Genomic DNA, 24,784 nt, shown 5'->3' with positions numbered 1-24,784 from the left:
GCTAGAACCTAGGTTACCCCTTCCTCTCTTTGGATATAGGACCTTGCCTTTCATGTGGGCCCAGATAGGATCAGGGTGGACCAGGGGTTTCAAATGCCAGACCCAGCGTGCTACAAAGGCCTAGGAGCTGAGGTAGATACAGCTTCCTGGGCCCCTCCCACATCAACTAAGAGGCACAGGAACCCTGATCCACACTCATTCTGGAGTACCCAGGGCTGCAGTGGGAGGCAGTCTTGTAACTTCTGGGCCATCCCCTCAGGTGGTTGCACTTGGTGAATTGAAATTAACACCTGGACAATTGTTTACCACGTACAAGGCACCAGTATGAGTAATAACTGGGTAACTGACCAACTGGTCATTAAGCATGTACCAATCTTCATTTTATAATATTTATCTAAAATGTCTCCTAAAGCACATGTTGTCATCTGCACTTAGTGATGAGGAATGTAGGCTCACAGGGTTTGATATAGAAGTTCTCCATCACTGACTTGTAAGAGGCCGATCTAGATTTTGCTCCTAAGTCTGTCTGCCTCCAGAGCACGTGTTTTTATCACTCTGCTCTCCTGCTTCTCATTGGTTCCTCTGATCTCCAGTCCAGCCAGGAGGGTTGGGAGGAACCCAAGTGGTGATCAGACTCAGAGAGAGGAAATGGAGGATCAGAGAAGCTGAGTGACTTTCTCAGGGCCACATGGCTGGGGGCAGAGCCAGCAGTTCCTCCCCATCGTGACTTCTGGGATGTTACAATATCTAGAGAGGGATCTCGACCCCAGTAGTCAGAAGGAGGTTGGAGGAAGAAAGAACATGGTCTAGAGCTCCTTAGCAACCCTCTGTCCCTGTTGTCTCTGTCTCTGCCTGTCCGTGTCCATGTCCGTGTCCGTGTCTGTCTCTGTCTCTGTCTCTCTCTTTCTTGATTCTCGGTATCATGCATAGTAGGCATAGGCTCTATCACTGAGCAACATTCCCAGCTCTAAAATTGTAAAGTGACAAGGACTTCAGCAGTTTGATGTTAAAGTGCCTAAAGCCAGAGTAAGGGACCTGGGAGTTCAATTTGGTTGGTTAATTGGTTGGTTGGTTTAGAAAGCTAAAATGATTTGCTCAAGGTCCCACAGCTATTTCATCTTTTTACTCCACAAGGGCTTCCTGAAGCCCTTGAGGACACATATTTTCATTAGCCCTTCCTCTGAGCTCAGCTCTTCCCTTCCAGATCTTTTTATCACGGCACCTCCTCCTGAGAGCCCGCCTTGATTGCCTTCACCTCCTTTCCTGGAGACTTAGTGTCTCAGCAGAAGTTAAGTGGAGCCTTGTGCAAACGCCCTAGGGGTGTGCTGTTGGAAGGGGCACAGCCCTGGTGATGCGGAATTCTACACTCAGATTCATCAGTTTGGTGAGTTTGGGTTTTCTTACAGGTAGGGGAGGGGAGGGAGGACCTAGAAGATCTTATCAAGTGATGGGGGATCTGGGAGTTAGGGGTCTCAGGTTGGAACTCTGGTTTTGCCCCCAGCATTCTCTGTGGCCTTGGATATGTCTCTTCCCTATTCTGGGCCCTGATTTCCTGCTTGGTGGGATGAAAAGCCCAGGCTGGAATCGAGATGGCAAGTCAGTTTTGGCTCATGAGCTGGTTCTCATGGTATGGTTTCAGGGAACTGTGTTTAGAGAGATTGTGAAGTTCAATCTATCCTTTGGGGAAAGAGATGGGTTAATGATGTCTGCTGTGGGTAGAAGATGGCAAAGAGAGGTAGAAGATTCAGTTATTCTCAGCCCTTTCTTCCTAATAGTCCGGCAACCTGTGAGATATTCCTTGGTCTTTCCTGTTGAAAGTGAGTGACTGGCTTCATTTTAGGCTTTTGGGTTCTTCATTGACTATCAAAACAGGTTCATTAGCTGGTTAGACACATGGTCAGAGGAACCTAGGGACCCAGAGGCTCTGGCAAGGCCCGGGGCCTGCTGTTGTGAGGGTTTGGGAGAAGTTTGGAGAGCCCTTAGGGCAGAAAGACCCCAGGCAAAGGCCAAATGTTGCGGGCTGGAAAGTAAACATGTAGGCTTATTCTTAGGAAGCTTGGATGGTGTCTCCTGGAATTCTGGTAGGAAAGGGGCAGCAGGTCCTCCTCCCCGGAGGACAAACAAGAGCCAGGTTCTTCTGCTGCTGTAGTAGTGGATGGGAGTCAGCAGGGAGAACTTCAGAGTGAGCTCCCACGGCTTGGTGAGATTGTACAAGGGTTCCCTGCTCTAGGTGCCATGAACTAGGCCGGGAAAGGGAGAGTTTTACTCAGAGGCAGAGGAATTTTTGAATTGATTTTCATGGGAAGGCTTTGGTTCATTTACCACTTGTTTAGAACCCTGGTACGTGATATGCTGTGTTGTGTGTCCTGATGGCGCTCCTCTTAGCAGTCTGCCCCAGCTTTACCCCTTCTCCTTTTCATCCCTCTGGTCTGATGGTTCACGAGTTGCTATGCAGCTATCGGTATAGGGGTGTGGCAGCCATCTCTGTCTAGATCTCTGGCTTGCCTTTCCAGAGCTAGACCGGCTGCCAGAGAAGGAGCTAGAGCCCCAGATTGGAGCTCCCTTCCCCACCACGCCGCAGCACGCAGTCTCAGACTCAGCTCTCCCAGTCCAAAGGACTTTCCCAAAGAACCTACTCTGACTCCCTCAGTTAACACAGATGAAGAAGCTAAGGCCCAGAGATGTGCACAGAAGAGTCTGCTCACATTCTAATCCCATGTCATGATTCCTACCTCTCTCAGGCTACCTTTTGTAGACTCCTGGAGCAGAAGCCAGGGCCTAAGACCTTGGGCCTATTGCTGTGGGTCTGGCTCCTCCTGACCCCTGGGGGCAGCTTACAGACTGTAGGCTGGGCTGTCCCAAGCATTTGTAAGTTCTCTAGGTCCCCTAGGTGCTCCCTGGGTACCTGAAGATGATAAAATGGCTGTGTGTAATGTAGAGTTCCAGATATCAAACCATGTGCTTGTCAGTTCCACTCATTATTCATGAGGAAACATGAGCTTCTAGGTTGGCAGGGTCAGGAATTCTGTCCCTCACCCCTTCTCACCCTCGGGCTTGTGCTCTCAAGCACCCTGGAGGCTTCTTCAGTTAAAGTCTTGGAGTTGAGGGGTTCTGCACCTTAGCTGCTCAGCCAGTTTGGGGAATTTAGACCACAGGGAGTGGATCTTCTCCTCAAAGGCACTTTCCTCACAGTTTTTTCAAGACTCCAGGGACCCAGGGCAAAGCGAGAGCTTGAGGGATGGGCGCACATCCTTGGATGAGCTCTGGGTTGAAGGGACAGCAGCTGCTGAGCATGTGTGTCTCTTTGTGGAAATGGGAGACTGTGTTCATGCCTTGACACTTCCTGTTCAAGTAGGACACTTCTCTGAGACTCAGTTTTCTCATCTGCCTTGTGAAGATACCTATGTACATTCCGAAGTGCTATAAAGAGCAAATTACACTGATACCATGGCAGACTCACAGTATCAGATAAGTCCTGACCCACCTTCCACCAAAAAACCATGCAGGTACCCAAAAACCTACACAAACTGGCACTAGAATTGGAAACTAAAGAGAAAGGATCAACATAGGCCAAAGTCCAGGGGGACTTTCCATTAGCTACATGGTTGATGCGGGGTGGAGAAATGTAATCTGGGGCTCAGATCATGTCACAAAGTGAGTGAGAACTATCCAGAGAGCTACAAAGAAGGTAAAGCAGGGCTCTGACTCATCTGCCTTGTCAGCCTTAATTCGCCAGGCTGCAGGAGCCATGTTGGCGGAGAGACCGGGTGACGACTCTCAGCAGTCTGGGGACTTTCTCAGCAGCCGGAGTGGTGCCCCTCCCAACCCCATATTCTGTCCCCTTTCTGTGTCTTGAAAAGTGAGACTCCCTCAGCGGGTAGGCCTGAGGGCAGAAGGTTTAACCAAGTGCCCTGAGCCCTGGCTTGCACAGCTGCTCCAGGAAGAGAGTTCTGGGCTGGGACAGAGCCAGGAAGGTGCTAGGTGCTGAGCAGCTGGAGCAGTGGCTTTCCTGTCTTCTGCTTGAGCCAGGGAAACTGACTGCAGCATTGGGCTTTGCAGCCAAGTTATAGCAGCTGACATCTGGAGACCCCATCCCCTATAAAATAGGGCCTCAGATGCCTATGGTGCTTCTACAGAGTGGATCTCAGAGCCCTCTGTCCTTCTCTTCCTAGCACTTATCATACCCACCATTAAATATTTAAGTGTGGAATTGGCTATTTACTGTCTGTCTGCCGTCCTGGACTGAGGCATTGGGAGGGCAGCACCCAGTTTCCTTGGCTCGCTAGTATATGGTATCCTGGCATTCAGCATTGGCCTTGGAATTTTAGGAAATTAAATATTTGTTGAACATAGCTAATGAGGAGAGTAAATTTCTGTACTTTGGATAGAATTTGACAATATAGTCCAAGGATAAAAAGAAAAAAAATACACCCTCAGTGTCAGGCAGGATGCTGTTGGATATAACTGAGAACTCTGGTTCCAACTGGCTTAAGCAATGGAAAATGCGTAAGTGGAAGAACAGAGGAAGGCAGGTTCCAAGTGCGGCCTGACATCTTTCGAGTCTGTGCACTGGCTGCACCCTAAGGCTGGGCCCTGCATAGCAGATGGGGTCTTGGGGGAGAAAGGGGGGGAGAGAAGCACAGAAAGAGAGGACCTCCCCCAATCTCTCCTTCCCCCAATCTCTCCTGTAAGCACAGAATCCAGATCATGCTCTTAAGCTGAACTGAGCTGACTTAGTCATATGCCCACCTTTAGGCAGTGAGAGTGGCTGAGGAGAAAGTCATTCCCTGATGGCCTTAAACTCATGAAGATCTGTCTCAAAATGAGGGACAAGGTGGCACTGGGATGAAACCAGTCCTCTGCCAGGCAGCAGGAAGGGAACTGGACAGTTGGGAAGCTCCCGGCAGTACCATACTCTCCCACCCGGCCACTTTTCGGACCCAGTCCTAAGGACATTAGCCTACAAACCAGTGTAGAAAAATGTTTATTTCTGTGTTTATTTAAAAGAGAAGAGAGAGCTTGTTACTTTGCTACCTTCTCCCCACCATGAACTTTTTCTTCTCTGCAACGCCTGTCTGCCATGCCACCCTGCCTTGGAGCCAGCCAATTATGGATTGAAACCTCTACACACTGTGAGCTAAATAAAAAATAAAATAAAATAAAAGAGAGGAGAGAAAGAGAGAGACTTGGAGTTGATTCAAGAGGTAACCGTATTGAAATATTTAAGCCAGTTATGCTACCTCCATACAACAGATGATTATGGTGGCCTTAAAACATTTATACAGTTAATGACATTGGGAAATGCTTATGATAAAATGTTAGGTGAAAAATACCAGGATATAAGAGTTGCATTTACAGTATGAGTCCAGTTATTGTTTTGAGTGTACAGAAAGGAGATTGGAGGGAACTGAGTTAAAATGCTGACGTTGGCTACTGCTCAGCAGTGCAGTGAAGGGTGATTTTTGCCAGCTGCTTAGGCTTCTCTGGACCCTCCCTTTCCCCCCAGGAGGACCCCTTTCACAATGTGCACAGGCTGGAGGCTATTTTATTCCCCCTCTTTTGTTATTTGCTATGAAAGTAGTCATCTGCAACACATGCTCAATAGCCTTTCTCCGCACAGACAGTGTTCTCAGTACTTAACCTGCACTGTCTCATTTAGTCCTTATAGCAATCCTAGGAGGTAAGGGTCTTCATTTCTCACTCTGCTGAGTTGTTTACTGAAACCCTAAGATGTTTGGTCACAGCGTCACCCAGCAGGTACGTAAGGGCCTTTGGAATTCAAGCCCAGGCCACCTGACCACAGCTTTGGTCTTCACCACCAAACCAGATCAGCTGCCAGTTTTCATAGCCACTTGCTTACAAGAGTAGTCTCATTTATTGAGCCAGGCCCTGTGCACACCCCTGAGACTTATTTGTTCATTTAATTCTTAGCATCGAAGAGGCTAAGTGACTTGCCCAAGGTCACACAGCTAAAAGTGGCAGGGCCGTGGTCAGGTCACGAGTCTGATGTGGAATCCCTTTGTCTCCCACCCACCTTCAGAGTTGCCTGAGGCCCTGCAGCCCCGGGGACCATGTTTAACGGGGAGCCAAGTCCAGTCACAGCCGGCACCTCCAGGAATGTGGTTCGGAGCTCTAGCATTAGCGGTGAAATCTGTGGATCCCAGCAAACTGGTTGTGGGACCGGTACCACCACCGCCAAGAAGCGACGTAGCAGCCTGGGCGCCAAGATGGTGGCCATCGTGGGCCTGACTCAGTGGAGCAAGAGCACACTCCAGCTTCCTCAACCTGGTGAGGGGGCATGGGTACAGGGCACCAAGGGGCGGGGGTGGGGGACTCTTTGCAGTGAGTACCCAGGGACTCAGCTGATGGATGTGCCCTCCCAGCCCACACCCACTTATATAGGACTTCCCATTTACAAGGCTCTGCACTGTTGTAGGTCTAGTATGTGGCTGCAGGTAGCTCCAGGCAGGCACTGGAGCACCGAGAAGGGAAGTCACATGCCCCAGTCTACACAGCTAGGGGAGGTGTAACCTGGCATCGAGCCCTAGCAGGTGGGTTTCCTAGTTTAGGCTGTGTATTGTACACCCCTCCTGCATACACAGACTTATATAAGTCTTTGATAAACAGTAATTATTTATTAAACAGCCCAGTGTTCCTGGCACCATGTTAAGTGACACCACAGTTTTACAGACACACACAGCCACAAGATTCATTCTCACCTGTCAGCTCTTAGTCTCCTTAGTACAAATCGCCACACAAATGCAGTTACTTAATCATGCAGATTTGTAACAGAGTCACAAGACAGACATACAAAGATACAGTTACGTAAACAGATGCTCAGTTGCCCAGGTAAGCCACTCATATTGCCAGGAAAGCACAGTACAGTAATTCTTACTCATGTTGTACATGATCACAAATAAAAACCAAAACACATGATTTGCTGAGTACAGATGTGCAGACCCAGATCACAAGCATGTCACACGTGACAAGGCCATGCTCATACACACCGTAACAGCTAAATCCTCATATACTTTCTCAGACATCTAGTTGCAGAATCCCAGGTATGTTCAGACTATGGGGGGACCAACCTTGTTGTGCACAGCTCCACACAGACCCCACGTCATGGAGGAGCCGGCCTTCCACACCAAGACCCCCTCACTTTGTGGCATTGGCCCAGACACCAGCTGGTTTTGTTTTAAAATCTCTTCCTGCTTATTCTGCTCAGCGTAACAACTTCCTCACGAAACCTTCAAATAGGCAGCTGGATGGGGGTGGTGAGGAGGCGGGGGCACTGGAGGATCCAGGCAGAGTGCTCATCAAGACTCCCCCTTGGGGCTGGGTGGGGGCCTTTTCTAGGCCTTAAAATAGATTTCTACAAAGCCCTCAAAAGGAGCACATTGGATGGTCTTTTCCAGCATCGAGCTGTGATGTGCACCCTGGATAGGAGAGCCTAGATGGGGAAGGGGCTTGCAGTTACTGATGCCTTGGGGGAAGGTATAGGCCTAGGACCAGGGATTCAGGGATGTGAGGGTTAGGGATCCAGGACTTGAGCTGGGACAAGGAGAGCTGGGATAGGACCAAGGGATTACAGATAGGGCATTAAGATTAGGAGGCTGTAGAGCTGTTGGACCTTTGGAGTCTGGCCCTCAGAGACCATGCACAAAAACCCGGTTTCAGACCTGAAGGCTTCTTGTACCCCAAATTGGGAGGGGAAGTCTTCCACAGCCAAGGCAGGGGACTGAGTCACTGGAAAACACTGCAGTGATCAACTTAGTCTTCATAGACTGCAGGGAGGGATGGGAGCAGATGCCAGAAAGACCTTTTGCCTTAGGGAAAGATGAGTGATGATGGGCCTTCTGGATCCCTGGGCTCCATAATTAGGTCAGGGCACGGCTGAAGGCCCAGAGCCTGGGGCCAGGGGAGCCACCCAGCTGTACTTCTAACTGCAGGTCCCTGTGAATCATCTAATTTCTGAATGTCAGAGCAGGAAGGGCCTCTTGAGGTCATCCAGTTCAGTGTATTCATTTACCCATGAGGTATCCAAACCTTGTGGAGAAGGGACTTTCCTGGAGAATGACCTCAGGGTGGCCTCCAAAGCCACCTTCCATCATTTACTAGCAGGGTGGTCTAGGCTAGGATCACCTGATCCTGCTCCTTATTCATAGAACGAGCACAGTAACCTTTTGAAGTTGTCCAGGGCATTAAATGAGGCCATATATGCAAAGGCAGCCATCCTCATGCCTGGCACATGGAGCTACTCAGTGAAGTTTTGATGCTGTTATTATACATGGTCACATAGTACAGCCAAGAGAAAAGTGAATTATCTGTCCTTTACACCTCTGTCTCTTCCTTGTAACATACTCCTTTCCTATCTATATTCCTATTCTATGTTTTTGTTTTGTTTTGTTTCTCCCAAGCCTCGAGGATGTCTGTGTTCCAGCCTCAGCCCCCTCCTGGGTGGGCGTCTGGCACCAGAGGGATGTATGGGAACGACTCACCATGGGTGTTGGCCCTAGAATCGCTGTTCTGGGAACAGGTCCCAGAAGCATGGCCTTTGCTGCCTGCCTGCTGTGCCCAGATGGGATGCCTCAGTTGCCTGCAGGGCTGTGCTATGTGGAGTCTGGAGGAATTCCTCTACTGGACCCAGCCTTCTGGGCTGTGGTTCTGTCCTTCCCAGCAACCCCCTTTCTTTTAGATTATTTGTAGCCCACATTGATTAGAGCCCTGCCCTCTCTTTTGGTTTCAAAGCCTCTCTGCCATTTCAGGCCCCATATCTAGCCTGCCCATTGTTACCAGCCTCTCCTTACTTCCCCTGCCTGTCTGGCCCTTCCAGTTTATTGCTCATTTTTCCCCAGAGTAGACTTGCAGAAATTCACTCTGGAGATTTAGAGGGCTACTCGTGGCTCTGGAATTTCCTATGGGACTTTGGAAAGTCCTTTCCTGCTGGGTCTCAGTTTCCTCTTTTGTAAAATGAAGCTAAAATGCTGTCTCCTAGCTTCCTTCTAGATATGTCATTCTCTAAGCTGTGGGAGTAATGAGGAACATGGGTCGGAGATCTGGTGTCCCAGAACACAGGTCAGTTCTGGCCTGGCATTGGGCTGGGTCCACATAGGGCTAACCTAAGTTGACCCAGCTCCTGTCAAAATAGAGCTTATTGTTTCAGGACCAAGGACAGCAGCACTCCCTTCTAGGGTCGTCTAGGCTCTGGGCCAGAGGGATCAAGATCATTTCAGAAGATGCTATGGGGTTCTTGCTGAGCTGCAATTGCTCCTTCCTTGTATGTGATCAGACAGATGGATGATTCCTGGAGTCTCTGTATCTGTAGAACCACAAAATCATTACAGGCAATTTTGCTTGGCTCTCTAGAGAGCAGCTATATAAAGTTATTCCCAGAATCAAAAGGGGTTGAGACTGGACAGATATAAAGAGAGTAGAGGAATTTTTCTCTGAGGTTGCAAGACCTTTCTCCTCCCCCTGAACACATGGCGCTTAACTCTGCTGAGTCACGTCTCAGCTAGATGGGCATTGGGAGGGGAAAGGGAAGTAGCATGTCAGCAGACTGGAAGTCGACAGCCCCTGGGTATAGTCCTAGCTCTTTTGGTACCTGAATCTCAGACCCTTCATCTATAAAGGGGTGGAGGGGGCTAGTGCACTATTTGTACCTCTTCAGGATTCTGTGACTCCCCTGTTTGAAGACTCATGTTGCATTGGCTAGGTCTTATCTAAGGAGGTAAATTCACTTCCAAATGGGTCAGAGCTTCCCCAAGCTTTAAGAGCGTGTGTTAAGGTGGTAGGGATGTGAAGGGGAGGGAGGGTTACTTGCAACCCCCACAGCCCATCTGTCTTCTAAGTCAGTTAGAAGGAATGTGGCTGTTAGGAGCTGGGGCCAGGGAGCATCCTCCCACAGCCACCATTTTTATCCAGCTGTCCATGTGTGTGGCAGATCACATACCATGTGTGGGCTTGCTTCATTGCATGTGTATTTATTCACATTGAATTGAGTGGGATGAATTCAATTCCAAGTATTTTGGGTTGAAGAACATATGTATGTAACCTGACTTTATGACATAAGACATCATGTATACACATGACAAAGACTTGGCAGGACCATCTATAACTTTGTGACTTTGTATAAACATACTCAGGACTTTCTGTGTGATAATTATATTCATATAGTGACTATCAGCACTCACATATATCTGTTTATGCCTGTGTGAAAGGAACACATATATAAGCTTAAAAGTGTGTGTGTGTGTGTGTGTGAGAGAGAGAGAGAGAGAGAGAGAGAGAGAGAGAGAGAGAGAGAGAGAGGGAGAAACAGAGGCACAGAGATACAGATACAGAGACAGACAGACGTATTGATGGTCTCACTGATTCCTGAATATGGTAGCTATTCCAACATCCCAGAAGCTGAGCTGATTTTGGAGAAGACATTTCTTATTACCCACTACAGCCAACCCTGTCCCATCACCTCCGCTTTGCCATCCCACTCACTTGTGATCCTAGCCTCCTCAGCGTTCCCTTACCCAGGGGAGACTTCCTGAAAGATAAGTGGGGCAAAGCAGGGGGAGTAAGGTCACCCAGCACCAACACACCACTGTGTGTGGGCAAGAGAAAGGATGGTCAGGTGACCAGATACCCTTCCCCACTGCTTCCAGGGGCTGTGCCACCTGTCCCACTCCTCTCCCTGTCCCTGCAGGCAACAGTACTCTTAATTTGCTTGAGCCTCTAACCAATGCCAGCAAATGGCACCTTCGGTACAGTTCCTAACTGAGTACCACTTCCTCCCCAACAGGCTCCTATGGCAGGAAGGCTTCATCAGGGAAAGTCCCTGCAAACCCCCAAATCCCTGCAAGTCCCTCACCTACCCCCCAGGTGAGGTTGTCTAGAGGGACCACACTGCAACGCTAAAGAGGTTGCTATGGAAACTCAAAGATCGTGTGCTGCTAGGAGAGGGAAAGTGCCCCATGTTCTCTGCCAGGCCAGGATAGTCTCCCAGACAGGATGCAGGGACACTGGGTGGGCACGCACTGCAAACCTCTGGGGCTCTTCTACAGTCCTTTCTTTCAAAGCCAGAGTCAGGTCAGGTCAAGCTTGCAGCTCCTCTCGGTCTTGTTCTCTGAAGGCCCCTCCAGCTCACCACACTCATCCCTCTCCCTGTTCAGATCCATCTTGACAAGGCAAGTTTGTTTAAGTGGCTGGGCCTCCCTTGGGTTTTTATAAAGCCTGGGAAGGAGTCCGAGAGGTGGGTTGTGTGGTCTGGCTGTGATGGTGTCCCGAGAATACCCGGAAGAAGGAAAGTAAGTCTGAGAACCCTAGGGAAGACAAATTATCCAGAAGACGTAGGGAAGAAGAATACATAGGTTTTGGGGGCAAGAGCTAAAGTAGCTTGGGAAGGTACCCTCAGGAGCCTGGTAGGAGTGTAAGGGCTCCAGGGCTCCAGGGCTGGGACTTTGCCTGGTTGCTCCAGTCACCCCCAATTCCAGCACCTAGACTCTGTGTCCAGCCATCTTTTTAGTCTGCTTTGTCTATTTCAGCGGCCTATGCAGGGCCAAGTGTCAAGCTGCAGACCAGCTCTCAGCTCAGCCAGGCAACAGTCCTGCCTCTAGTCCTATCCCTGCCTACCTGCCCCTGCCCAGAGGTGACCATGGCAGTACTCTATGAGAAGCTTTGGCTGTGACCTGACTTTGTTCTCTCTCTCATCTTGGGTTTGGGGGTGGTCCCAGAAGGGGCCACCAAGAAGCTGCGGAGTAACATCCGAAGAAGCACGGAGACAGGCATTGCAGTGGAGATGCGGAGTCGAGTCACACGCCAGGGCAGCCGGGAATCCACAGATGGGAGCACAAACAGCAACAGCTCCGACGGCACGTGCGTGCACCCTGGCCAGCTCTGCCCTCCTCCTTGTCCTCACACAGCCCACCAGGGTGGCAAGATCTGCTTATGTGTTTGCAGCTGAGATATCTGGGTTCCTCTGTGCCTCTGCCATCCATGTCCCTCCCCTAGACATCCAGTGTATGGGCCCCAGGTCTGCATTGCTTGCATCACAATATCTCAGAGGCCGAGGAGCACTTAATTCCTTCAGGGAGGGACCCAGGCCTCCTTCCTGCTCCCACCGATGCACTGCCCTGCTCCAGAGGATAGGAGCAAAAGGAAAATGTGACCCTAAATTCCCTTTAAGTCTGAAATCATTGTCCTGGCTCAGAGGAGTGGAGTTTCCACAAGTAGCCTTGCTTGGAGTTAGGGAAGGAGATTGGATTAAATCTGTGACTCTCAAACTATTGGTGTTGGCTTATGGTAGGAAGGAAAATTACTATAATGAGTCAACATAAGCATTATAAAAAAAAACTCAGGTATATCCTATGTAGTAAGGACAAGTGATCTTGTGAACTTTTGTTTCGGTTTCTGATGTACAGAAACACATAGGTTTCTAGTGCATCATGATGTTAAATTTTTCTTTCTTACATGTGGGTTGCAATAAGAAAAATTTAAGTCTCTGAGTTAAATATTTCTCAATACCTCTGCTAAATCTGTGAAATTATAGTTTATGACTAAGGTTCTTTGCTTTTGCTTCATCAAGTCTCAGGAGTCTGTGGTTCAGTTACTTAATATTCAATGATCATGCTATCTTGTTGACCCTCAGTTTCTGTGGATGATTGGCATGAAGACCCACCTTCAACATAAAATCCACAGAAGCTCAAATCCCTTATATAAAATGGCATGGTATTTGCATAGCTCCTCGTATATATTTCAAGTCACATCTAGATTACTTATAGTACTCAGTACAATGGAAGTACCTGTAAGACTTCATTGCTTAGGGAATAATGACATGAAAAAAAGCAGATGCACCTGTTTTCTTTAATGTTTTCCATCTGCAGTTGGTTGAATCCACGGATGCAGAACCCATGAGCACAGAGACCCGGCTGTACCTTCGCCCATGAGTGGAAGTAGCCACTGGCATTTCATATACCCTACCACGTGCCCAGTATCCGTGGGCACCTCAGATCCATGTTTCTTATACTGGAATCTGCCCCAGAACCAAGTTCACAGCTGCAGCCACCTGAGGCTCATGGGTACCACTATTATCTCTACGTACAAGTGAGGAAACTGAGGCACTGAAGGAGAGAAAGGAAACCTATGTGAGGTCACAGTTATTAAGTGGTGATGTAGTCAGTATGTGCAGTAAGGTCATTTGACTCTGTAACCTTTATTCACAATCTCTACACATAAAGCTATAAAGCTCTCCAAATTCTGTGAGTTGTAGTCTACATTTCTTTATCTTTCTCAGATCCCATTGTCATAAGAATGTGATTCCAGGCTATTGCTGGTCATGATAAAAAAAAAAAAAAGCAAGTGCCTTGAAGCTTCTTGCTGGGAAGTGGAGGCTGAGCCTAGTGGGGTAAAGACACAGGCTGTCTGAAAAGCAGACCCCTCCCTGCCTGTCACTGGCCCATCAGGGCTCATGGCCAAAGCATCTAATAGAATTTTTTCCTGGACACCCTTTTATCTCTCCAGCCAGGAGAGCCCAGTACTTTGATCCATTGTAGCTCCTGAGCACACCTGGGCCAAACCTTCCTAATCTGTCCTTGCTCTGCTGGCCACACCCAGAATATCTAGCCTTGAGGACATGAAAAAGCAGCACTTGTCCCTTGGTGACAGCAGCAGCAGCAGCAGCAGCAGCAGCAGCAGCAGCAGCAGTAGTAACTACCATTTGTTGGTCCCTGTTTGTTCCCAGAATTTTTCCTGCACCTCTGCCAATCCTCACCACAACGCTATGAATTGGGCATTATCTCTATTTGCAGGCAAAACAAGTCTTTTATCTCCCAGAGCCTCTGCCTTCTCATCTGTAAAATTGGGTCATAGTACCAATCACCCAGAGAGGTTGTAAGGATTAAAAGACATAATGTACATGGAACACAGTGCATGGCAGGCACCTGGCCAGCTTTCAGTCACTGTCAGTTTTTCTTGTTACTATTTTCAGGCCCCCTGCCCACCATCTCTGCCGATTCATCTCAACCCTATAGTTGTGTTATTTTGGTTTCAGTTGCTGTTCTGGTCACCACCTTGCATTATTGACTTGAATTTTAAATTTATGATCAAGTCAAGCCTCAGTTCTTGGAACTGGCTCCAGGCATTGAAGTTTCCTATCTGTCTTTGGTTCTGGCATCAACATCTGTTGAAGACACAAGTGTCCCGCAAGCCTTGCCTCTTAAGGGTCATCTCAGAATTCCTAGGGTCCAAGGGTTAAATGCCATCATTTACACTGCACAGAAGAGCACCTGAGGCACAGAAGGGAGTGCCCAGTGTCCCAAGGGCAGAGCCCCCGCACCCTAGCCCCCACCCCAGGGCTGCCCAGACACCCGCACATGTCTCTCTGCCTCCTCCTGCAGGTTCATCTTCCCTACCACCCGGCTCGGAGCTGAAAGCCAGTTCAGTGATTTCCTGGATGGGCTGGGACCAGCCCAGATTGTGGGGAGACAGACGCTGGCAACACCCCCCATGGGTGAGTCTTCCTGAGGGCAGAGTGACTGGGGTGATGGTGGCCGGGAATAGGAAGGGGAAGCTCCATGGGGGCTTCGATGTGACGTGGGGCAGGCAGCAGGAAGGAGCCCTTCCTGGGGCTGTTGTGCCAATGTGGAGTTTGCCGAGCACTTACCAGTCCTTCCCTCATCGGGGAGGACAGGCTCCCAGCCTCTCTGTCCACTGCCCTCAGCACCCGTCACAGCACATCCTGGTCTCCCCTCACTGTACACTCATCTACCGCTTGCTGTCTAAACACCACTAGTCACAGTTTTGAGTAAAAGGCACATTTTGGTAATGTTCTTATCCCTCATCCTTGCAGTTAGAAAAGATTTCTTGAAGCTTACACCTGCGCCTCTTAGCAGCAGTCTGGCTCATTGCGTAAGCTCTCAGCTCCTTCTCTTAGGTGTTGGCTGTATTGGCTTTAAGAGGCTGCTCCCCAGCTCGCTGCCGGGAGGTGCCTCCTCAACCTGCACTGCCTTCCCCACTGGTCTGGCCTGGGCATTGTGTGATACGCATCTCCCTACTCAGCGTGCATCTCCACAGTGCTCAGTCTTTGACGCTCACAGCAATGGAGGAAGGCAAGTGCAGGATCCTGTCACAGAATTACCCTTTCTTCACAGACTTGAATTTGGCTAATTGCTAGCTTTGTTTTCAGGCTCAAAAGGGCCTGGAGAACCTGCATTTCCCTGTCCTAGATCTAGCTATGAAGTGGGCAGCAATGAGAGGAACCAGCTACTTGGAGGCCAACGTACTTTTGCAGAACACTTGCGTGTAGTGCCCCCTTGTGTTCAAAACTGGGAAAGACAAGACAACTTGGTTAGGAATGCCATGACGGGACCCTCCCTCCCAAGAAAAGGTCAGAAATCCTGGAGGGAGAAGAGTGAATTCCAGGATGTCTCCTGGGAAATAGTAAATCCTAGTCCTCCCAGTATGAATATATGAACAATTGTATTATGGCTCGGAGAATCCACAGTGGGTGGCTAAACCCAAAGTCTGGCTCGTTTCAGTTTTCTAGATCAGGCTTATAATTCTCCACTCTCCTGAAGTGAATACTACATCATTCTACTTCTGCTAATCCATGATGAAGAAAGCTAAGAGTTCCCAGAAATCAGTTAACGACATACTGCACACACAGGCCTTGCCCACACTGGATGAGCCATTTGAGGGAACACAATGAGCTGTCTACTAGCTACCAGGGGCTGCCAGCCTTCCTCCTTTGGCAGTGGTTCAAGGAGGCCCCCATGCCCAGGCAGTGCCTCATGTCCTGGGCTGGCCCATAACTTGGCATCTCTTTGCACTGATACTTTTTCAGTATTTGTCTGACATATTAAGGGAAGTGGCTGAGGACTGCTGGGGTAGGGGAAGATGGCGAGCCAGAGCCCACAGCTCTCCTGACCCAGGAAGCCCTGTCCCCAACCTTTCCTGTTCTGCCCAGTGAAGCAGAAGCCCGCAGTCAGCCGACTGAGGTGGGAGTTTGGCAGCCGTTTGTTGGGACCTAAGTGTGCCCCTTGGAGGTCATACCCCGCCTCACACACTAGACCTATCAGAGTGTTTCCGGGTCACTTGAAAGCGGTCTCCCAGGAGCAGTTCCGACCCAAGAAGTTGGCTCCATTCTGTGATGCTGCAGCACCCTCTCAGCAGCTGGCTGGTCTGGCCCTGCCCTGCTCTGCCTGCACGCTTCCTCTTCTCCCTTGCAGGAGATGTGCACGTTGCCATCATGGACCGGGGTGGCCAGCTGGAGGTGGAAGTGATTGAAGCTCGGGGCCTGACTCCGAAGCCAGGCTCCAAATCCCTCCCAGGTGAGCAGCTGGGAGAGGGATCTGGGAAACAGGGTCCTGGAAGGGAGGGTGTCCAGCAGAGCTCTGGATCAAGCACATCTTCAGCTCCTCATTGGCCTAAGTCAGTATTCTTGACAGCAGAGTCACGGCTTGGCAGGAGGTCTTTGAATGAGGTGGGGGCAAGGGAGGCCAGAGCGATCAAGGTTTGTTCGGGCTTCTTTGCCTCCTCTGCACTGGTCAGCTAAGTCTACTCACCTGCTCACCTCCAGGGCCACCTAGAGGTTGGGATGGAGCAGGTCATAGCTGTCACTCGTAGAAGCTCCCCATACTTTCCCTCACCCCTCAGCCACCTACATTAAGGCTTACCTGCTGGAAAATGGAGCCTGTTTGGCGAAGAAGAAGACAAAGGTGGCCAAGAAGACCTGTGACCCCCTGTACCAGCAGGCTCTGCTCTTTGAAGAGGGGCCCCAGGGCAAGGTGCTGCAGGTGAGTGTTACAGGGGAAGTTGGGCTGGGAAGCTGCTCAAAGACTGGAATCGTCATTTAAAATCTCTTCATTTGTGATTCATCCTGTCAAGCACTGTACCAGTGCATTCGTTTGCGTTGCCTATTTTCGCAACCTCATGAGGTGCGCTTGCCCCTAGTTGACTCACAAGGGAGCCAAGGTTTAGGGGTTGGTGAACCTGCTCCTGGGGCTGCGCTTGTCAGCTGTCTTTTCCTCCCTGGTGTGATGTTCACTGTGCTTCAGCTGGGAGCCAGGCTTTTGTTAGATACTTGGGGCTGGAGTTTCTAACAAGTGACTAGGTGACTCTCATTCCCACTACCTGAGAGTGACAAAACCCCAGGAAACACTTTGCATGAGGCCTTTACAACCATCCTGTGAGGGAGGATTTGTAGTGCCCCTTCTGTAGCTGAAGAGCCTGAACTTACCTGGGCAGACAGCACAGCGGTGAATCTCTGGGCTCATTCTTGAGTTCAGACTCCAGCTTGACACTCACTGGCTATGGGTGATGTGTTGTGGAGCTGGATCAAGATGTTGCATGTAAGGGCCTAACCCGGTGCCTGGCACATCGGCGGCCACTTGCTGAGTATTAATGGTGCTGGTGGCTGTTGGCATTGCCTGAGGCCATAGAAGTGGCAGAAAAGAGATGAGAGCTAGGCTGGTCTGGGATGCCTGACTTCTCATTTGGACTGTTAGTCCTCTTCCTATTTGTAACAAAATACCTGAGAAAAGCAGCTTAAAAAGAGGAAAAGTTTATTTTGGTGCAGTTTTGGAGGTTCGGTCCATGATCAGTTGGTCCTGCTGCCTCTGGGCCTGTAGTGAGGCAGGCCAAACAGTGGGAGCCAACGAGAGGAAGCTGCTCACCTCATGGCAGCTAGGAAGCAGAGGAAAGAGGAGACCGGGGCCCCAAGGTCCTCTTTGAGGTCATACCCCCACTGGCTTAAAAATCTCCCATAAGGCCCCATCTCTTAAAGATCCCCACCACCTCTCAAGAGCGTCACGCTGGGGACTAAACCGTTAGCACATGAGCCTTAGAGGACATTTATCCAAACCCTAACAGGCTCTTCCTGTGGGCTGAGGTGGTTGTGGAGTGAGAGCCCTTGGATGTGCAACGCAAAGAACTGCAGAACCCTCGGGCTCTTGGGTAGAGGGCGTGATGTTGGGTGTCTATTTGAAACTCACTAGAGTCATAGGTGAGATCCCGTGAGAGCCAAGGGTTTAGGCAAGGCCGGGTGAGTCAGCAGCAATGCTGGAGCTATGACCCAGACACAGGCTGTCTGTCTGCTACTTCCCGGGGACAGTGTTGACCAGCATGCTGGGAAGCCTGGGGTCAGACACACCTAGGTTTTAACTTATAAGTTGCTGTGTATCTTTGCCACAGTTTTAATGAGGGCCCAGTATTAATGAGCCACAGTTTTCTCTGAGTAGAAATAATAATATGCTGTACCCTTATCTGCAAGGCTAGCTGGAGCAGTTGAAGTAATGCATGTCACATGCACAGGATCAAGTCCGGCATGTCTTAAGTGCTCAGAAAGTTGTCTAAAATTGGCCTGAGTTCTGGCTTTCTCTAGCCCATCTATCCCCTGCCAAAACTTGTAGGTTCCTGGGACCACTGCCCAGCCCTGGAGCTGAGGATGCAGCTCAGCTCCTCACTCTTCCTCCCCTGCTGACAGGTGATTGTCTGGGGAGACTACGGCCGCATGGACCACAAGTGCTTCATGGGCATGGCCCAGATCATGCTGGATGAGCTGGACCTGAGTGCTGCGGTCACCGGCTGGTACAAACTCTTCCCCACCTCCTCTGTGGCAGACTCCACGCTCGGATCCCTTACCAGGCGCCTATCCCAGTCCTCCCTGGAGAGTGCCACCAGCCCCTCATGCTCCTAAGGACCTCACTCAGGACAAGAGGCTGGGTGGAGGTGTGGGAAGGGGGCCTGCTGGCCTTCACCTCCCCGCTGTACATAGTCTCTGTGTCTCTCCGGACCCTTCACCCTGCTGCATGTCTGTTGGCTACTGGGCTTGTCCCAGCTGGCAGTGGAGCCTGTAGTCTGTGTGTGCGTGCGTGTGTGGTTTGTGTCTGTGTCTGTGTGTGTATGTGTGACCACATGTGTGTGCCCACATTATATCTGTTCATTTGTCTGGGCACAGTCAGCCCTGGTGAACACATGTCTCTTTGTATCACACTGGAAAGAGGAGTGTTGTGTGGACACAACTCACTCCCAGGAGTTTCCAGGGGTGGAAGTGGGAGATGGGGCCACTGGTCGGTTGATCCTGCCTGGTCCCCTGCCTGGGGCAGAGCCCCACCTGTGCCTCCTCTTGGTGGTCTTGACTTGGTTTTTTTGTCTTGTCTTTTGTGTCACCCTTTGCCTCTCCCAGCATTGCTGCTCTTTTTGAGGAATGTAGCATCCACTGCAGCTGGCCACAACTATGCCCCTCTGGGAGCCCCCACACCCCCATTCCAGCTGCTCTGGCAGCTCTCCCACTGAACACGTCTTGCAGCATGTAGCAGCCATCTAGCACCCTGGCCAGGGACCTAGGGGAGGCAGAGGACGCCCGGGGAGCAGAGGGCTTTGAGATGGCTTTCTCCTTGGGTTAGACATGCCTCCTTCCTATAGGTAAGCACAAGGAGGTCTCAGTTCCCAGGGGTATTGGCCAGATACCCCAGCAGAAAGGGCCAGGTGCTCCCTTAGCCTTTGTTTGTCACCTCCTTTCTCCCTTCCAGCCTCCTCTCCTCTGACATGCCAAAGGAGCTCTCCTGGTGGACCCAGGAGGTCTAAGGAGATGTCACCTGGCAAAGCAGACAGCCTTCCTTAGACCCCGAGAGTAGCCGATCTCTCTCTGGGCTCCTCCTTAGGGTGCATGGCTTGGTAGGAGGTACTGAGGGTAGGGCTGTTTGGTAGAATAGGAGGGCTGAGACTGACTGTTGAGAATTCTGCCTGACCTTTGGGAATTAGCTGCATGAAACTGTTCATTGGGAGCTCTTATTTTTTGCTCATTTCCAGACCAGGGTCACCGTCTGGAGTTCAGACACACTTGGGCTTCAGCCTCCTGGCTCCGTGAGCAGCCTGGCTCTGGACTCTGGTCTGCCACAGTCACCAGCTCTGTATAAGCAATATTTCCCCTCTCAGCTTCCTTGCCTTCTCATGCGCTCCCACTGCCCTCTGGGAAATGGCCTGCTCTGGGTACACCAACTGTCGCTGCTTTATTTCCTACCCTTGCCTGAGGCTTCTCTCAGCCACTCAGACACTGAGTTGATTGCTAGGCCATGTTGTGAGAACCAGGGCCTGGGCTGGACCCTGGGAGATATCTGGTGGGAGCCCTGAAGTCTGGCTCAGGAATGCCACATCTGTTCTTCTCCCTCCTCAGCTCTAGAGGGCGAAAGGCTGCCCAGGGGATGGACAGAGCAGCCCTGGGTTCAAGGCTTTGTACGGAGGAAGCAGGCAGCAGGAGGGGCCAAGATATGGGGAAGGCTGACTTTCAGCTTCTTTTACAGCCACTGTGCCCAAGTACTGTGTACCTCCTGTCCATGCCGTGGCTGGAGAGAGCTACTGAGGTAGCAGTGGAGGGGCCTCAGACCCAGCGCTGAGCTTTCATTTGTACTAAAGCTGGAGGGGAAAGGCCATCTCAGTCCAAAGGGCTTCCTTGTCTGGCAAGATCCTCCCTGAGTGGAAGCCAGAGTCCTGTGACCTACCTCGCAAGGGAGGGAGGGAAAGAAGCCAGGATCCATTGGTTTTACACACCACAAAAGTAGATAAGGGCAGAAGGAAATGCACAGTTCTGTCTCTGAGCTGAGCCTGGATTCTTGCATTTTTGGAGAGAGCCACAATATGCATGGAGGAGGGTGAGGAGGTGGCCAGCCAGTTTCTTCTTTGGGCAAAAGTGCTCTCCCCGCTTCTACTGGGAAATGTATATGTTTCTTATGTTGCTAAGAGTAGGGTAGAGGGCTCTAAATGCTTTAACCCTAGTGGGAGAAATACAGTACAGGGAGGAATCACTTGCAAAAGGGTGTTTTTCCTCCCCTGTTTGTGGTGTGTTTACCTCTAGGGCAGTTGCCTTCTGGATGGTCTGAAAATATACCTGGAGTGGGGGGAGTGCCAGTGATCCACAGATAGCACAGACCTGCTCATGTGGCACTCAGTCACCCTCAGGAAATGGGGCTGTCAGCACTCACATGCCCCTAAGGGTCCAGGAAGGCCCTGGGAGAAGGTGGGAGCTTCCAGCAGGAAGGCTGTCCTGTGTCGCCCTGGGCCATGGTGTCCTTGTGCCTGGGGTCAGCAGAAGGAAAGTTCTAGGCAGGCGAAGGGCCTGATGTGCCGGAAACTCAGGCAGCCCTGCCTCTAGTCCCCAGCTGTGAAACATGCCTGGGAGTTGGGCCACTTGGCTGGTCCACCTCTTAATGGACAGTAATTCCCTACAAATTGGCCTTGGGAAGTTATTCTTTTTAACTCTTTGCACCAAATAAGTTACTAGTGTAGAATCCCTTACCCCGCTGCCACCACCAAGGGTGAGGTTGTGTGAGGCTGCCCTGTGTATATGAGAGAGTGTGGCTGGATTCAAGGGTCTGTTCTCAGCATCCTGGATACAGGGCTTGCTGAGAAGTCACTCTGGAGCTAACCTGTCCCAGAAGAGGGAGGTGTACAAGTTGACTCTGGCCTCCTCTGGGCTGGGAGGGGGTGGTGGGAAGGAAGGAACATGATCCTTCTGAGCTTCCCTACCATAGGACTAAGTTAGATGCCCCTTACCCCAGATGAAAGCTAGCTATGGTGGCAGCACAGGGCTCTTTGTCATGCCATCTCCTCTGGGCAGGCAGGATCCATTAGTGATGTAGCAGAGACAGAAGTGGCCCTACAGTGATGCTGGACTGTGGGCGGGGACAGTGATGGATGATTCAGAGCATCTGTCTTCACATTTCTGCTCAGCTCATTCTGTCCCACTTCCCTCATAGACTCCTTCCCTACAGGGAAGTCTGCAGTGGGCCCTTAGTATGCAGAAGGCTACACTAAATGGGTCAAGTCTTGGTTTGACAAGGGGGATTTGAACCCTCTTTGAAAGTACTCCCCATCCAGTCTCTCTGCCACCCATTTCCACTAGGTAAGGAGCACATGCGAGGCTCTTGGGATCCCACAGGCCCTCTGCAATGCCAGCATTTCATGGGGCCCGAGACAGGATGGAGGAGAGCTCCAGAGAGAGGGCCCTGGATCGCTCCTCACTCTTGGAGCACTGCCGGCCAGAACACTGAGGTAAAGCCAGCTCTTCCAGGGGCTTGACTCCCACCAGGAAAATGTGATTGAGCTCTTCTTTACTGCCAGCCTTGAGAGCAAAAGCCTCTATTTTTAAAGACAGGAGAGCCTCAAGGGCACTTCTTTGGAAATGAAATGTAGCACAAGCCCAGACTGCATTACCAGGAGCTCTGACATGCATCCTGGGGCCTCCACTCCAGGCCCTGCTGCCCAGAGGGTGCCAAGCTCCTCTTCCCCTGGGGCTCTAGAGCTCCTAATACCTCACATTCCCCTTTACCCTTGGCTCAGAAAGCAGCAGGACCTTAAGAAGGCTGCTCTTCTGTGTTTCTCTGATTGCTTCCAGCACTGTGCAAACTCTGGGCAAGAAACTGCTGCCTTTGCCTGATGTTGTAAATGAGTTGCTCTCCACCTGGGTGGGGAAAGGTGGCACTTTGTCCAGGGCCATAAGGTTGTCTGGCAGTATTTCTGCAGTGGCTGCCAGGAGGTGGAAAAGAGGCCTGCTTCCCTGCCTCGTTTCTTTCTCTTCCTCTCCTCACAGTTGTCTTCTCCAATGTCCTGACATATACAGAGGTTTTTTAAAATGCTGCTCCCACTACTGGATTGTCTTTTGTTGGATGATCAGGGAGGAGATGAAAATGTAGATCATCCCCTGCCTTCTCCCTCCAGTCTGCTTCTCATCCACATCAGAGAAGACTGGGACAACGCAAAACAATCACCTTGGAAGAGGAGGGGAGCCCCATACAATCAGAAGCAGCCTGACGGTGGTGGAATTGGCCTGGTGTGGCTCAGAAAGGGTTATTTTGAAAGAGTGCCTGAGCATCTCAGAGCAATGTCAGTGATGCCAAAGAGAGCGACTTGGCCTCCTTGGGCACCAACTCTGGTGGTGGAGCTGCATAAATGCAGCTCAGATGTTGGGAAGCCCAAGGGTGGAACCTTGTTCTCTGATAAAGGGCTTAATCTTTCCATGTAGCAAAGCAACCCCCACCCCCACCCTCAACCCAAGCTTGAGGTTCTGCAGGCCCAGCATGGCTGTGCTTGTGCAGGAAGCCACATGAGTGAAAAAACTTGCATTGTCCCAGGGGCCTAGACTAGCTTGAGAAGGTGCTCTTTGAGAAGCATGAGTGCTAATGCTTTGGAGAAAACTTCCAGGGCTGTGGCTGAAAACCTGGCCAGTACGGATAGGGCCTTGGATCTCCCAAGAAGTTCACATTGATGCCAGGAAGGGTCCCTTGGAATTGGATTTTTCCAGACTACCTGGATAACAGAAAAGGGACCTGGGAATTTCAGGGGCAGCTGAGCATCTGTCTCCTTAGCCAATGACCTGGACAGGGATGGCTGCTCTATACCATTTTGCCAGAAACCGTCATCTTCTACAATACTGCTCACTTCTCTGGGCCTCAGCTTTCTTATCTGCAAAATCTGAGCATTAGCTAGTTGTCCATGGTTCCCTCTAGAACCTTTGGAAGTCTGATCTGGAGCTGCTGAGAGTTGTGAGCTGGGTGCACCCGGCACATAGTTCCAAAGGCAGATTTCATCCCGCCCCTGGTACCCAAGCTAGGCCTAGGTCCTCATCTGGTCTACGCCCAGATGCTGCCTCAACAACTCTGGGAATCTTAACAGACTCTGCTTTCACCTCTTCATAGATTTTTCTCCCTCCTTTGCTCTTGCATCACCATGAGAAATAATTAAGGGTTGTCTACAATGGACAATTTTCAAGGTGCTGATGTGTCACAACCTCAGTTGTGTCCCCAACAGCAGATGAGGCTTGGTTGTTCCTCATTTCTACTTCGACATGACAGCAATGGGAAGAGTTGAAGATCCGAGAATTTTAAAGGAAATGCTTTCAGATGGGAGGAGAGAGGGAACTGATTTCCCATCCAAGTATTTTGCTTTTTAAAACCACTCTTTCCTCCAAAATGTCTTTTACCAGACATCATCTCAGAAAGCAGTGGCTGCTTCCTTAAGGAAAGCAGGCCTGAGAGTTCTGTCAACTCCTTTAGTATGTAAACTCACAGAAGGCAGGAACCCCTTTTTTTAGACTTTCCAAAAGCATCCTGCAAAAAGAGAGATAGCAGTTAGGGACTGACAAGCACACTGTTTAGATAAGAAGCAATTAGCCTTTTATATCTGTGCTCTGAATTTTCTATGTGCAGCATCTTTCCAAACTCTGATTCCTGGGTGGCAGGTGAACAGCTGGGAGGGACTGCCGGCTGTTTTACACAATGTTCTTGCCAATTCCCTTAAGGAGAAAAGTCTTCACATGGCTTCTGCATGTACAGTATTTGGGCAGCAAAAAATGATTAAAGTCCATTTGAAATTAGTCCTATGTGTTGCTCTTTGAAGACAGTTCTTAACTCTAGGACAGAGAAAACAGGTTTCCGAGAGACTGAAGGGAGCAGAGATACTTGCCTGAGAGGTGGTAGACAGCAGTACATCTCAGAAGAAAGCATAAAAGATACGACCTGGGCCTCTGACCCATCTGGGGGTCTCTATTATCATAGCAGCGTTCTACAACTGTAATACCAGGCTGGTCCAAGCAGCTTCACAGTTCTGCTTCCCAGGATCCCTGCTTCCTGGCCCTCACAGCCCTCTAGTCCCATAGGCTCTACACGGGCTGCCCAAGTAGAAGGAAAGGTACGATGAGGGGAGGGCCCTGTGCGGGCATGTGGCTGGGTCAGTCTTGCTAACCTCAGCCACATCTCATATTAGCAGTAAACATTAGCAGTTGAGCTCTAGCGCTGTGAAC

The 24,784-nt window shown here is 50.4% G+C and overlaps 1 protein-coding gene across 3 annotated transcripts in view; it reads left to right on the top strand.

Moving 5' to 3' along the window:
- Positions 1–24,360, top strand: part of Rims3 (regulating synaptic membrane exocytosis 3) — a 38,337-nt gene extending 13,977 nt beyond the window's left edge. The window contains exons 2-8 of one of the 3 annotated variants that reach the window (XM_005410579.1): positions 1,205–1,384; positions 6,041–6,288; positions 11,730–11,868; positions 14,388–14,500; positions 16,218–16,319; positions 16,645–16,784; positions 18,473–24,360. In XM_005410579.1, the coding sequence (XP_005410636.1) occupies positions 6,072–6,288; positions 11,730–11,868; positions 14,388–14,500; positions 16,218–16,319; positions 16,645–16,784; positions 18,473–18,685 (924 nt within the window). In that variant the 5' untranslated portion in view covers positions 1,205–1,384; positions 6,041–6,071 and the 3' untranslated portion in view covers positions 18,686–24,360. Of the gene's footprint in view, positions 1–1,204; positions 1,385–6,040; positions 6,289–11,726; positions 11,869–14,387; positions 14,501–16,217; positions 16,320–16,644; positions 16,785–18,472 lie in introns of all 3 variants that reach the window. The other 2 variants (XM_005410577.1, XM_005410578.1) reach the window with 2 other exon arrangements.
- The last annotated feature ends 424 nt before the right edge of the window (positions 24,361–24,784 follow it).

Source organism: Chinchilla lanigera, unplaced genomic scaffold (genome assembly GCF_000276665.1).
Source record: "Chinchilla lanigera isolate Chin_1 unplaced genomic scaffold, ChiLan1.0 scaffold00136, whole genome shotgun sequence".
Taxonomy (NCBI): domain Eukaryota; kingdom Metazoa; phylum Chordata; class Mammalia; order Rodentia; family Chinchillidae; genus Chinchilla; species Chinchilla lanigera.
Note: the sequence above shows the minus strand (reverse complement) of the source record. Positions and strands in the feature narration are given on the sequence as shown.